At 42.8% G+C, this 15,925-nt stretch overlaps 1 protein-coding gene across 2 annotated transcripts in view; it reads left to right on the top strand.

Annotated features, from left to right (window-relative positions):
* LOC137255242 (beta-galactosidase-like) overlaps window positions 1-12,231 on the top strand; it is a 33,310-nt gene extending 21,079 nt beyond the window's left edge. For both annotated transcript variants that reach the window (XM_067792679.1, XM_067792681.1), the window contains 5 exons: window positions 4,279-4,386; window positions 5,332-5,466; window positions 5,745-5,854; window positions 6,154-6,280; window positions 11,197-12,231. In XM_067792679.1, coding sequence (XP_067648780.1) covers window positions 4,279-4,386; window positions 5,332-5,466; window positions 5,745-5,854; window positions 6,154-6,280; window positions 11,197-11,466 — 750 coding nt within the window. In that variant the 3' untranslated portion in view covers window positions 11,467-12,231. The remainder of the gene's footprint in view (window positions 1-4,278; window positions 4,387-5,331; window positions 5,467-5,744; window positions 5,855-6,153; window positions 6,281-11,196) is intronic.
* Window positions 12,232-15,925: the final 3,694 nt, after the last annotated feature.

Raw genomic sequence — 15,925 nt, 5'->3', positions numbered from 1 at the left:
GATTCTAGACTACAGGCAATGGTTACTGAATTGGTGTGCATCTTGAAACGGTATCAGTGTTAGCGTCAGCTAAGTCAGTAGCAGCGGTGGATTTAACAGAAAATAATGAATCAAGGCTGGAGCATTTGTTGTCGCTTTTCATGTGGCAAGGCAAGGTGTTGCATGACTTGTTAGGACATTGGCAATGACGACGGTTGTATGCAGAATGGGTTTTCTAGATGCATGCTCTTGGCAGGAGGAATTTAAACGGAAGTTGATTAGAATGCCCTAATTAGAATACAGAGGTGTCTTTGTCGACGTTTGAAGCACTCTTTCGTGGCAGATCAGGCACACAAGATAGAGGCAAGAAACGTTACATTCCAAGAAGAGACTCCATCAGGTCGGCTTTGACCAGAGGTCGAGGCCAGAGTTTCGCATCAACTGAGTGCCTTAAGCCAGCAGATACAACTGGGGAAGAGGGAGGGGGAAGCACCCCTACTCATGGCGTTAAGGGCGTCACTTGTCACGACTGGAACCTCCTGCCCCCAGCCCAGCTCGAAGATCCTTATGTTACCGGAATACTGAAAAGGGTCTACAGACTACCGATTATTCAACCTCCACCGTTAATGTTGCATCTGGAGACACGGACATACTCAGAGCCACAATGCCAGCTGTTAAGGGACAACATCACATTGCTGTTGTTAAAATGTGAAATCGAGGAAGTACCGGACCCACTCCTCTCACCAGGGTTGTACTCCCCGGTCTTCCTCATTCCTAAGAATGATTCCAACAAACTACGGATGATCCACAACATGGCAGCGTTCAACGAGTGGTACCTGATGGAGCCTCCTCATTTCAAGATGGTGTCCTTAGAGCAGTTACGCCTCAAGTTGCCTCCGGGTACATGGCTGTGCAGTCTCGACATACAAGATTTTATCTACACGTCCCAATCTACCCGGCTTACAGGAAATTCCTGAGGTTTTTATTCGAGGGTCGGCATTACCAGTGTCCTGCCATTTGGCATTTCCACGGCCCCATGGCTATTCACCAGAATTACGACACCCATCACTTGTTTTCTTCACCTCAGGCAGATAGAACTCAACCCTTACATAGATGTTTGTCTACTCAACTAGTTCGAGTCTCAGTTGCTACGCAGACAGCTAGACTTCGCCATCCGTCTCCTGGAGTAGCGAGGATGGTTGATCAACTGAGAGAAGTCACACTAAGAGCCCACACAGGAATTGGTGTTCATCGGTGGCCTGTTCCAGACACAGTAAGATTGAGTGCGATATCCTCTCGACCGGTGAGGGAAGATCTCCCGTTGTGTGGCAAGGGGATTGTCGGAACCATTACTCCTCAGAGAGTGGCAGTCGTTGTTTCGCCTTCTGACATCAGCACAAGATTTAACACGCACTAAGGTTACGGCCGTTGAAGAGGTACCCTCTCCCGCACGTACAGACAGACAATGTCAGGATGGGCCTGTTTTCGGTAGCTTGAAGCTGTGATTTGAGCTGTAAGTCATTGGGCGTCGCTACTATGCCACTCCAACCTACTGATTGTTTCAGACAACGCGACAGTGGTGTGGTTGATCTTGAGACAAGGGACAACCAGATCCAAGTCCTAACTGGATCATATGTTTCACCTACGCAGCATTTTAGACGCAAACATCAAGGCAAGAGCTTGCCACATTCCAGGGTGCAGAAATGTATTAACCGATACGCTCTCGCGACCAGGGAAGCCGACTGAGTGGGTGCATCACCCAGAGATATTTCGACTCATATGCCAAGATCACGTACGTCTACTGATAGATCTGTTCGCCACGCAGTTCAACACTCAACTTCCAGTATATGTGTCCCCAATACCAGACCCAGCAGCTTGAGCGACCAACACTCTATCGATCTGTTGGGAAGGACTAGACGCGTACGCCTTCCCATCACTAGTGCTAGTACCAGCGGTAGTGGCAAAACTCAAGCTCACAGTGAGGATCCGTCTGCTTTTGGTTGTGCCCTGGTGGCATGTGAGAACATGGTTCGAAGAGCTATGCCGTCTCGCAGGAAGAAGTCCATTCCAGCTTCCACAGTGAGATCAGTTGCTGCACCATCCCCACAGTCGGACATTACACCCGGACCCGGCACAACTGCATCTATGCACCAGGACCGTCTACAAAGGACTTTGAGGGCAAAAGGTTACTCGTCTCAAGTGGCAAAGATCATTGCCAGGGCACACAGAGCTTCCACTTGTTCACTCTACAATGACAAGTGGGCTACTTTCGAAAAATTCTCGCAAGCCTGCTATCAGCATTGCCCCAATTGCGTTACTTACGTTGCTCAAGGAAACTCTGAGGGAGTACTATTGGGACCTATTTTTCGAATACGAATGTTGGCTGAATACGTTGTTGGCTGTTAGAAGTGATAGGAAGGTCTCTAAGATTCCCAAATTGATCGCTATGTTGCAGGCGTTTAAGCTGGAGGACCAGAAGGCGACGTTCTGGCCACCAGCGTTGGATCTGAATGTTGTATTTCAACACTTGAGGGGTCGCCCTTATGAGCCACTGGACAGGACGTCATTTGATCATCTAACCAGGAAAACTGTTTTTGCTGGCGTTGGCGATAGCAGCAAGAGTGAGCAAGATTCACGCACTGAACGTGACCAGGGTCCATTTTGAACCGACCAGACAGCACACCTTGGCCTCCTTTGGGATTTCCTGGTAAAGAACCAGCTGCCAGGTCAACTACACAGATTATTCACCATCTTTCGATCATCATCGGACCAGAGGATAGAGAGGAGCAGTTATTGTGTCCGGTTCGGGCTCCTACTGGTAAACACATATAAGATGATCCTCGACCTGACAAATGACCCCAATTTGCATACTTTGGAACGCCCCACAGAACAATCCACTTGAAACAAGAGGGAGTTGTCTGATAAATATCGAGAAGTTCATTTTCCCTGTGCGTTTCACGCATGAATTGTTATAGCACACTCGATGTGGGAACAGGTACAATCCCAACGAATTGAATCAACGCAATATACTGAGCAAATATGTTTAGGACCACCGAACCATTCACGAAGCAAATGACATTTTCCTGGGTTTTTTTAACAAAATTGTTGAATATCCAAAATGCTTGTCAATGCCCCAATCACCAATTTGTCTTCTTCTTAACTAAAGGTTAGCGTGGCATATCAGTATCTTCTGCCTGAAATTGCAGTCTTATCATTCAAAGGAATATGCAGTGTTGTTTTAATGGGTAAAGTTGACTTTTCGTCTGCTAAATATTAAATAGATAATAACTACATATAGATAATTGTGTTTCATTTAACTTTTTAATATGTTAAAAGTTTTCTGTTACTGAATGGTGGTGGCTAAATCAGTAGCGAGACATGTCACGGTTAGCATGTATTGCACGTGCATAATCGTCAAGCTACCTGTAGCAGCCAAGTGTACTCACCCAATTCGTTGTATCGCTTCTCTTGTCGCAAATGCGTTTAGTGCGCAGGGTCATCTAATATGTGTCTGGCAGTAGATTGTACATGAAAAAGTCCACGCCTCGTCGTGGAACCAGGAAGAGATTGTTCCTGCCTTTTTCTACGACAGCGAAAGATGAAGTCATCAGGAACACCATAGCTTTATGGCTGAGGCAGACCATCTTGACGGCTTATGATGCACAGAATCTTCCTCATCCATCGGCTAACAACCCACATGAGATTCGGGCGTTAGCTTCAACGATGGCCTGGGAGCTTCTGGCAATCTTCAACAGTTTTTGCTAGTCATTATCTGTGGGACTTAGCAGTGGAAGATGTCGAGGGGCTGCAGTCTTTCGGACCATTAGTAGTTGCGCAGCAACTTACTCGTCCTGCCGCCCTTTAAGGTATGATGTTACATACCATGGTCTATAGGGGTCTTGTACTTATGAATTAAGATACTGTACCCCTTCGGTGGTTAGTGCATGACCTGCTACTCTGATTCTGGTTCCAGTGTCCTTTACAAGAGTTTGATGCGGCAGACCAGCTTACTAGAGAATCAGTAGTGGTCCAGCTGCCCCAAAGCCACTGACTCTTCGGACCGAGTAGTAAAAGTGGGGAGATCCAGATACTTCCATATCCTGACAGTCGTAGATTGAGAGGTAGCCATTCAAGATTGAATGCAATTCAACTCCATAAGATCTCCTATTAAGCAAAGCTGGAGGTAATATGCTATAGACCTATGGTAAGGTAAGTATTTAAATATCTAAAATATTTAGATTTTGACAAATTTAATACTGTGCTTTTGTCTGCTGAACGTACTGCTGTGTCTGTTTCCAGTATTATGGCTTCGTCCTATATCGCCATGTGTTGAAGAGCAGCTGGACACTGCCAACTCCACTGGTGACTAACGGAACAAGGGATCGAGGTTATGTCATGGTCAATGAGGTTGGTGAGAAGATAACTGTATGTAGACACGATGTTGTCACAAGTCATTCTTGCTCCTTCTTGGATGACTGGAATAGGTCCTCAGTACCATAAGCACCTTGAAACACTAACGCTTGGCTGTGACATGCCTGCTGCCATACCATCATTGTTTTCAATAAACTTGACCACAGGTTTATGAGGCCCTGACTGTGGGGTTTATCAGGTCCCCGTACTGGAGGTTGGTTGAAGCAATAATAACACTACCATCAGTATACAAACTATTCATTCACCCTTTAAACACTGGACATATTTGTACATTCATACAAAAGATACAGAGATCCTAAACTACCCTCCAACTGCTTCTCTCCCCTTTCTGCTGAAAGTATAGTGGAAACCTCTGTGTCTATGTTCCCAAGAACGGCAAAAACACAAACCCCAAACACGCAGATCCCATATCAATGTTATGGCTGGGACAAAAATTCCTCTGTTCAACCTCAGTTATGATGAGAATTGATGCTTGGATCTTCTTCATATATCCTTTGTACAGCATAACCATGGATTATTTTTCATAATTTGCATTTTATTAGAACGTTTTGAAAGTTTTGTGGGTCACATGAAAATATGTTCTGTCTGTAATTCAGAATATCTAATATCCACCCTACTTGTTTTTCTTGATTTATTTCCAACTGCAGTTTAAGTTCTAAACTCCTCTTGCAATAACAAATTGACAAATTACTTCCCCTTACAATGCAAGTCAATAGATGGGATTCCATTGCGACATTCTCTTGTTGAGTGATGAGTTACTACATGATCATGGGGATGCTAGTGAGCATGTCCGGGTTTGATGTTTTCACCGTTATTGGGAACATAACTATACTTCCGACGGAAAGGGGAGAGAAGCAAATAATATGAGACATTATAAGCATACAATATAATTGTATCAGAATTTTCTGGGTGAATCTCCAGGTACCCATGGGTATCTTTAACCGGGACCTGGCATGGCAGGTGAACATTACTGGGGTTGCTGGCCAGTATCTAGACATTCTGGTGGAGAACCAAGCCCGCATTGGATTTGCCACACTCATGAACTACAACCTGAAGGTAGGTGGCTCAACCATAGTGTTTCATTTATTGGGAACTATGGTGCCTGATTTATTGAGAAACATGGAACCTGATTTATTGGGAGCCATAATTTTTGATTTATTGGGAACCATGGTGCTTGATTTATTGGTACAAATGGAACTTCATTTTTTGGGAACTATAGTGCTTGATTTATTAGTATCCATGGAACCTGAGTTGTTTGGAACTATAGTGCTTGATGTATTGTGTGTGTTGAAAATTTCAGTGTTCCATTTAATAATGAAATGCACAATTTACAGGGCCTGACAACCAATGTAACATTGAATGGAAAGGTTTTGGAAGACTGGGAGATTTACCCAATAAGACTTGAGAATATTCATTCTCCTGCAAACTTTACCAGACAGCACAGGTGAGGGAGTGTTAAACCTTAGTGATCAAAGATGTATTTCAGTATCAAGATCAAGAAAAGCCAGATCAGACTTGTTATTTTATTAGTCGTAGTAGGTGTCCTGTGCACTTTATATTAGAGAGGATTCAGTTAACATTTTCACTGTGGGTAAAGTGGACACATTCCACTGCAGCCATTAAGTGCTCAGTACAGGCGTTAGCTCCAAGTCGCTTGAGATCAGGACACTTCTTTCTGAAACTGTGAGGTTTTCATTAATGAGTAGAGTAACCATATTAACTTCCTTCATTGTAATATTCTAGGGCTGGTCCCAAGAAATCAGCATCAGGTCACCTGGAGACTCCCTCCATCTACATAGGTAAAATACCAGTGCCCAACATAGCAGGTATGCCACAAGACACCTACCTGGACATGAGGCCTTGGCATAAGGTGAGTTAGTCCTGGATTGTCTCACGGGAACATGCTGCTCAGATACACTATAGTGCTGAAGTTTCCACACTGATAATGGAAACAAACAGAAAGCAAAAGGTTCTCTCTGTGTAGATCTACTACATTTAGTGGTTACTGCAGGGACAACAGAGGTTGTGCTGTACCACTTGTTTGTATGTATATATATATATATATATATATATATATGGTTATTATCTAGGTTGGTGCATTACTATGAATCGTATTTTGGAGAAAGATCAACATACAGTGTTTATGCAGACAATGTATACAATCATTAGGGTCTATTAACAGAAAATTATTATCTTAGTTAAAAAGAGTTAAAAGTAGTCAACAATTCAACAAGCGGTAGGTAGCTTCATGGTTATAGCATTTGCTTGTCACACTGAAGACTGGGTTTGATTCCCCACATGGGTATAAGTGTGAAGCCCATTTCCGATGTCCCCTGCCATGATATTGCAGGAATATTGCTAAAACCTGTGTAAAACTAACCTCAGTCAACATTCACTCATGGTTACACCACACCAAATGTTTTCCCATAGACTTCTCTAGCAAACCTATATTTTAAAAAATACATAACCAGGCTATCTGCAGTCATTCCATGTACATAAGGGTACAGTCTGGCCTTTAAACTACATAAAAGCACAAATTCTGTCCAACTTGTCTGGCCATTTTTCCAAGCACAGGAACTGGCAAAACTCAACCCCTGATTCCGCACCAAATGTCATCTACATGAAAAGATCTGTGCACACATAAGCATAAGTCATGGTGATACAAATGACAGCACTAAATACGTAAAGTTGTGGTCAGTTTTGTTTACTGGATGGATGTGCTTTTGATACACATAACATCTTACACTATTTCATTCAATCACAGCTGTCACAGGCGTCTGTCCATTTGAGTTTTTTCTATACGGTCCTCTCTTGGAGAGCATGTGATTCTGATATAGTGTAGAGGAACCTCATGGCTTACCCAGCATACATTAGATTTGTAACAAATCACATGTGGCTGAGAATGTCCAGTATAGAGTGTGCTGAGGGCAGTCCCATCATCTCTCCAGCAATTTCAAGGACTACCTGTTCCAGAACCCAGGATGTACATGGCAGATCAGTGGCCATATCTTAGTCAGACCTTACCCTTCATGTCACTGTCAATGTATTTTCTATGTATCAAATCTTAACTACAAGCACATCAGCGATATATGTATTCAATCTTACTTAAATAATACGTCCAGCTGAAGTACTGATATAATTAAATTATGTGAAAACAATTGTATGTGATGTCAGAGACCATATTACGATATATGGTATGGTGTATGGTCTGTGGTGATGTGAGTCAGTGTTGATGCATACAATATTATTTTTCCTTATCCTGACTCATGCTTAATTGCTTATCTCCTCTTCCTGGTGAAGGTAGTGGAACACCTGAAATCCCTTGAAGTTCCCTTCTAAAAGAAGCGGACGTAAAATTCACACTCACCCATGTATTACCTCCCTTCCCATGCACATGGTCAGCTGATCGGCCATGATACTTCACTCTCTCCCTGTCGTCTGACAAGGACGGCTGGAGGCACCTGGGGTCCCGTATACGGTGATAAGTCTCTCATTCTTTTGCTTTTTTCTAACTAAATTTGTGTTGCATGCAGTTTTTGGCACGTATATATTTATTATTTTTATACACATTTGTGATTATTGTGCCTTGTTCTAACATGTCATCAACCAAGACTTATCACCGTTTGAACAAGATTTCACGATGATCAGTTATCTGCTTCACCAGTGATGTCACGTCTACAGTCTGATTGGTCCCCGAGAGACAACGCCTTGTAAAGAAAGCCAATGACGTTACATCTACAATCTGATTGGTCCTTGAGAGACAACACCCTGCACAGAATGTGATGTTATTTTTCCAGTTTTAAGAAGTCGTCTACATTTTACCTACAGCCATTCAACAATGGAAAGATGTCGTTTACACATTAGATTAGCGGTCGACTAGTCATTTGATTGTTCAGACGGCATAGAGATCTTCTACAGCAGACTCAATGTTGCCTATCAGAAGGCATGCAGCAATGAATGGCAGTATCTGATCTTACAGCCAGTCAGCTATAAATAGACTTCCTTGGAATGTCAACACGATCAGTGGAATCAGTCTACAGTTGGACTTCACTGTCTTCACTAACTCAGTTCAGATGACTTGAGAATCTAACTCCTCAGGATTTGATTCATCCCTACGTTGAGATACATCGCCGTCCCGGGATCAGTGGGCCGAAGTTCAAGCTGATGATTAGAACAAGTTCTACTCTCTCCGTTATCGCTACGTCAGTAATAATGTCTCCTCGATCTGCTCACCTCACCCTCAGGATATGACCAGACGACGACACCTACTACTACGTTTATGACAGCAGTTCCTGAGTCATGGTTTCATGTCCTGACCAGTTTGCGACGCTGGACATCTTGAGACCATACCTGCCATGGTAGACTTGCCAGTCAATGTTTGCACTGAAATTTACATATTAGAGCCTGCATTCAACAACCATCTTTAGGTAGACATGTCTCTCCAAGGATGGAGTGAGTGTCCATCTAAACAACGAGATTGCAGCAGGATCTGGAAGAAGGAAGATCGAGCTCTTCACATCAACTAGTTGGATGTGAAAGTGGTTATGCATGTTGTCCATCATTGGTCGACAACACTGTGAGACGAGGTACTGATGATCCAGACGGACAACTCAACAGTAGCTTTCTGTGTAAACAAGGGTCAACGAGACCTCCATATCTGCTACACCTGATGTTTCTACTCTTCGACATGGTCGACAGTCTGAATCTGGAAATAAAAGTATCTCGCGTACCAGGAGCCTGCAACATCATGCATATGGCAGACGCCTTATTTTCCTCGCTTCGTCTATCACCAACAGAGTATATGCTGCATCGAGAGACGTTTCAGCTAATCAGCTGGAGGTTTGGATCACTGCAAATAGACTATTTGCAACAAGGTTCAAATAATAGACAGGAACCTTTGTGTCACCAGTACCAGATCAGATGCTCCTGGCATCTCGTGGGAAGGACTAAACACATTCGCGTTTCCCCCTCCAGTGCTGCTACCATGGGTCATCGAGAAAATCAGACAGCTGCCAGGTCAACCGGACAAACAGTTCCGCATACTGGCCTTGTCTTCAATACTTGGACCTTATGACTACTGAGACAGCTGAAGACAACATATCTGCAGAAAGCAGAATATTTATGTCACTTACGACATTCCAGAGGTCTGTTTTTAACTTGCCTTAGCTACAGCTGCAAGCATGTCACAAATTCATGCTCTAGACTTCAACTGCACGAGCTTTGATGCAAATCAATCGGAGACAGCTCATCTGGGTCTACAATGTAATTTTATTGCGGAAAATCAAGTGCCAGGTCAACTGGATAGACAATTCCACATACCAGCATTATCTTCAATCCTGAAACCTCATGATACTCAAGATTATGTCCAGTTAGAGCATTAAAGATACACATTGTTTGTTCCAAGTCTAGAAGGCAACGTTTCAAGCGCCTGTATATCTCAATATCCACTGAGACACCTGCAGAAGTATCCCGCATCACTTTCTCAGTGTAGATCAGAGCTGTTATATTGAGAGCCTATAAAGCAGCAGGATTGGTTCCTCAATGAGCCTCCAACCCACTCAAAGTCAGAGCCTTGGCCTCTACACTAGCACTAAATGGGAATTGCTCGCTATCAACTATATGGAGGGCTGCTTTTGGAAGTCAAACAGGTTGTTTGCCAACCGTTATCTATGAGACATAGCCACGGAGGACGTCACTGGCATTCATCAGTTTGGGCCACTTGTCGTTGCTCAGCAACTAACAGTTCCTCAACGATGCTGACTTGTGAAGATATTTGAACCTGAAGAAAGGTCTCATCTAGTCTCGATCCCCATATCTTGACATTTAGTTGCATCAGAAACTAGCAGGACGCTAACTGCTTTTGGTGTCATCACATGCCAGTCAACAAAGCCGTCTATGGAAGACAAGTTCGACTGGATGTGATTCAGCACAAAATCTACAATGAATATGAGAAGATAGGACTGAATTATTGGACGTAATTTGGAACAGACAACAAAATCCAGCATAGTCTGACCCACCACTGTTTCCGTCAGATTCTGATAGCAATCATGCATGAGAATATTCAGTGGCGGATGCAGGGGAGAGGTTGTGGGGGTTGCAACCCTCCCATTTTTTTTCCAAGGTCATGTTCTGATTCTCAATCAATATACACCCCACCCCACCCCCCTACCTGAGAATTCAGCGTGTCGGGCGATTATAGGAGAGAGTGAAATATCATGGCCAATCAGCTGACCATGTGCATAGGAAGGCAGCTCGAGGTAATACATGGGTCAGTCTGAATTTTTACTTCCGCTTCTTTTAGAAGGGAACTTCAAGGGATTTCAGGTGTTCCATTACTTTCACCAGGAAGAGGAGATAAGCAATTAAGCATGAGTCAGGATAAGTATAAAATATCAATTTTATTTGGAAAATTACATTTTGGGTCAGTCCAATGTTTTATGCGAGGATTATACAAGAATGAGATTAGAATAACTGAGTGAGCTCATGTCTGAGCTCATGTCCAAGTCTGTTTCTGAACCCCTTGGACAATGATGTTAAGACTTCAAATGTTCTTTCAATATGGCTACCACTAGAGTCATAATGGTAACCTATTTATACTCATTTGTTTGACACCATTTAAGTATGCATGTAAGATATGTTTCTTTACTATGTTAACTTCATTCAGGATCTCTGCAGCTGTTCTGTGGGTCAAGAATAGGTTCAAAACAGTTGAATGTCATCTTCAGTTGTTTTGTTACCTCACTGGATGTTTACTGCATTCATTTCACAAATTGTTTTGGTTCACAGGGCCAGGCCTTGGTAAATGGCTTCAATCTGGGACGCTACTGGCCAGTTGCAGGGCCACAGGTTACACTGTATGTCCCAAAACCTGAACTGGTGGCACCCCCAGGAACTAACTCCCTTGTTATGCTTGAACTGGAAAGTACTGGGTGTCAGGCAAACAGCAGCTGCACTGTCAAGTTTGTAGACAGCCCGTTAATCAATGAGACTCCAAAGACATCCACAATGTCATCACAAGTGGTTCGGGAACATTTTGACTGGCACAAATTTCATTAGTGCAGCAGTGTCAGCTGGTGTTACAATGTGGCAGGAGCCAGAGAGAGAGACAGTTTGGCCTCAACCATGTGATGTTTTCCATCATGTATCACACTGATACATTTTGATATGCAGTAACATTCCACTCACTTGCCTTTTATGGTAGAGATATTTTATCAGGTTCTTTTTTAACTTTAAATGTGTTAAATGTTCTCATAATATTTTTGCTATTCTTCCATATTGACCTCGTTGAACCAGAGACAATATATTTTATTGTTCAGTAAGATTATTTTACACTTTACATTATATATGGAATTGCAAGTTGGCAAGGCAATGTAAACAATAACGTTTACAATGCCTTGCCATGTAAACAATAATGTTTACAATGTATTTTTACATGTATAATTAAGTGATTATTCAAAATCAAGTGACAATGTTAGGGAGATGTGACCGACAATTTTCGTTAGTGTTTTAAAACTCCTGGGTCAAGATTTTTGAAGCTCTCTTAGCGCTAAGATAGTCGTTAGGTAATGTTAATGCATGGCACTTACGACTATTTTACGAGAGAGTTTCTAACATCAAGGCCCAGGTATTTTGACCAATGTGATATTTGTCTGCAGTATTTGATATGCATCACTGATGTCTGTCCATGTCAAGACTCACTGGTGCCACATGGTGTGATGATGATAGCCTTGGTTGTATTAAGATAATGACTGTATATATTGTGTTTATTTTGATTATTGTTTGTGTGTTGACACTGTGAATAAAGCCATAAATCTCACTGAATTCTCACTGTTCTAGATTTGTTTTTCATGACAGCAGTAGTATTACGTACCAGCACATATGTGAAAGAATTCTATTTATTACCAAGTGAGGAATGAAAGCAGTGCCTTGGTGTCAGCAGTGTTTTAGCTGCTTCAATTGAACATGTTTCAGGACGGCATTTGGTAAACTTTACTTTAAATATATAAGTTTCCAATTTGGTATGAGGCTTTATAATTCTTCTACCATTGAGGATTTTAATTGTCCTAATTTATCACTCGATAATAAGAAAGTTGTCTATATGAGCTGGAAACGGATAGCACTCATAGTTTTAAAGTAAAGTTACCAAACACCGTCCTGAAACATTTTCTGCCAGACTATAGATAGTCACACCTGGAGCAGATAAGCCAGTGTGGTAATCATCCATGTCATTGCTTTTCATAGCATAAGCCATGTTAGTGACTGCCCTGTATGTCCTTATTTAGGTCTAACCGGGAGTATGGGACACTAGGGGCTGGCTTTGCCCTGCATAAGGACCTATATACAGCTTAAGATAGTCTGCTGTGTGGAGAAATATACACCTGGAAATTAATCAAGCAACACCCCAATTTTTTCTATTGGAGCAACTTTGAAGTGTTCTGACAATCAAAATATGCCGGGTTGATATAGTTTGACACTTTTTTATTCAACAGACGATCTCTGACAAACAACTTAAAGGGAAAAAGTATCAAGACTTTGCTTTATTGCAACGAAATCCAAATTCTTAAAACTGTCTTAAATTCATGAAAAAATGGACACAATTTACTATTCATCCACAGACGTTGTTGTCAGGTGTATTAACACAAATGTCACATGGAAAGAAAGAACAGTCATCTGAGAGTCTGCACACCGACTTTCATCAATATCTAGTGTGTCCTCCCTGCGCACGCACCACCGATTCCAGACGCCTCCTCATTCCTTGGATGAGTCTCCGGATCTGATTCTGGGGGATCCTGTTCCACTCCTCATGCAGGGCAGCCGTCAATTCGTTGAGATTATGGACTGGTGGGTCTCTCTGCCTCACACGACGGCCAATAAAGTCCCACAAATGTTCAATGGGGTTGAGGTCAGGGCTCATGGCAGGCCATGGAATTCTGTCAATTGCATTTTGCCGCAAAAAATCATTTACAGCATGCGCCCTGTAAGGTCTAGCATTGTCGTCCATAAATATGGGTCTCGTTGCCAGAGGATGGTTCTCAAAATGAGGTACCACAGCCCTGTCAAGAACCTCCTGTTGGTAACGAACACCGTTAAGGTTGCCACGGATGGTAATGATATCCAACTTGCAGTTCATGGAAATGCACCCCCATACCATAACGGAACCTCCCCCAAAGGCCACAGTCTCCTGGATGTTCCGTGGAGCCATTGCTGTGTTCCTCTGCCTCCAGACCCGAGTACGACCGTCCACCATGTGCAGCAAGAACCGGCTCTCATCTGAGAAATGGACCTTCCTCCAAGTGGCAATGTTCCAGTGCAAACGGTCATTACACCAGGCCAGTCGGGCTGCCTTATGGGCTGGAGACAGTCTGGGTCGCTTGATTGGCCTCCTTGCCCGGTATCCTGCAGCTTTCAGACGATTCCGAACAGTCCTGTTCGAGATGGGTCTCCCTGGAAGCCACTCCTGTCTCAACCGAGAGCTCGAGTCGAAGGACCTGCGCCGTACAAGTCTCAGTAAAGCTCTGTCCTCCCGGACTGTGGTCTTCCTGGGTCTTCCTGGTCTAGGCAGGTCTTTAACTTCATTAGTGGCCCGGTATTTTTTCAAAAGTTTTGAAATTATGGAATGATGTCGTCCGATTTGAGTCCCGATTTGTCTTAGAGACATACCAGCATTCCTCATGCCGATTATTTGCCAACGAGTGGCCTCTGATAATTTCCTACGTGCCATGACATTGAAATGAATGAAAAACCGAATGCAATCGACAACCTGCGCTTGTAAACACCCCAGGGAAAAAGTGCATTTTTCGAAAGTTGAGGTTAAAGCAATGCACGTGCGCTGTGCAAGCTTCACGCGCGTCATATCAACCCATGAAAAGCTCATGCTGTATGTCAATACATCAAAATTGAATAATCAATCATCAAAATTACTTCGTTAAACTTTGTTAAGTTTTTATGTGTCTTTGAATTTGGTGTTGCTTAATTAATTTCCATATGTATAGATGCTATGCTAAACTGTGGAATAAAATTATAACTTCAGTCTCACTTCTAGTTCTTAGTGGTAGACATTAATGAGTCATGCCCTTGAATTTCACTATTCCTGAAGTTAAGACTTCAGAGAAACCAAAAGAGAAATAACAAACCTTGGAATATATCAGATAATTATGGAGGCCAAAGAAGGTCTCATTGCTCTACATCATTCTTTGATAGGAAGTGATTACACCTGATAATACGTTATTTTTGTCTTGGAACATTTATTTTGAATACTGTCAAGGTTGTCTGTATCCACCTGAGTGGCTGTTAGTCCTACATGCACTCTTCAAAATGAGAAACTCATATTGGATTCATGAAACTACAGCCAAGAAACAATAAAGAAATACAAATGTGCTGTTTCTTTCCAAAACACCATCTTTGCGTGATTGTTAACAACTTTAGCGCCAACACCCAACAATTTTAACGTTTCCCCATGTTTCAGATGCGTTTAAAGTGTAACATATGGTAATAGGACAGTACAGCATGTATGTGTAGTAAAGCATTAGTAAGGGAGATAAGTTTCTCTAGCGGGAGATAACTCTCAAGAGTTGGTTAGAGAATGTTTGAAGGTTGTAATGGTGGCTGAACTTACAGTGAAATGAAATGCCCAAATGCACACGGCTGCACAGGAGAAATATTCGCCTAAACGTCACCAAGAACACGTGCAAAGCAGAGTCCACTAGCAAATAAGCGGGAAAAAGGCGGCATCCTTCACAATAAATGGGCAAACGTTGTGTTAAGGTCTGTCATTTGGGTTTGCCTAAAATAGAGGAAATCGTCATCCCACGACTGAGGTCACATTGAAGTTTGGGAGTCACTGGCTACAGTTGCCCGACTTTCAGTCAGTTGCAGTCGTCCAAACTGCAAACCTAGGGCCGCTACATCCATGGACGCTGCAGAACACATCCCTGATTAGAAAATAATTTCCGACCAAACTGCTTAGAACTGATTGCGTGACGTGGGGATGTTTTGAGATACTTTCGTCGGCGCAATCGCGGAAATGTGCGGAACTGGAACATAAGAAACTAAAGGAGTGTCTGGTTCAGTGATGAATCACGATTTGTTCAACAGCGAGATGGAAGCCAGCATGTGTACCGTCGGAAAAATGAAATGATCAACAGATTCAGTGGTTACTGTCGTGGTGTGGGTTGAAAATCAATCACAGAAAGAGCTGATTTAGTGGAGGTTCAGGGGAACGCGACAGCAAATTGGTACATTTACGACGTGCTTGCACGTCAAATACTGAGATTATGGACCGAAAGAGGGAGTTGTTCCAGCATGACAATGCTACTTCACATACAGCACACGTCACGGCCCACTACCTTTCCAATTCAATCTATTGCCATCACCTTCCCCGTCACCCGATCTAATCCCGATAGAACACTTATGAGATGAACTCGATGGACATCAAAACAAGCCTCGGACATTTCCACAACTTCACATCGCATTGCAAAAAGAGCGGGGAAAATTCCGTAAGAGTGATTATCCAGTC

This window comes from Haliotis asinina, chromosome 11 (genome assembly GCF_037392515.1).
Source record: "Haliotis asinina isolate JCU_RB_2024 chromosome 11, JCU_Hal_asi_v2, whole genome shotgun sequence".
Taxonomy (NCBI): Eukaryota; Metazoa; Mollusca; class Gastropoda; order Lepetellida; family Haliotidae; genus Haliotis; species Haliotis asinina.
This window is presented reverse-complemented; position numbering and strand designations above follow the sequence as displayed.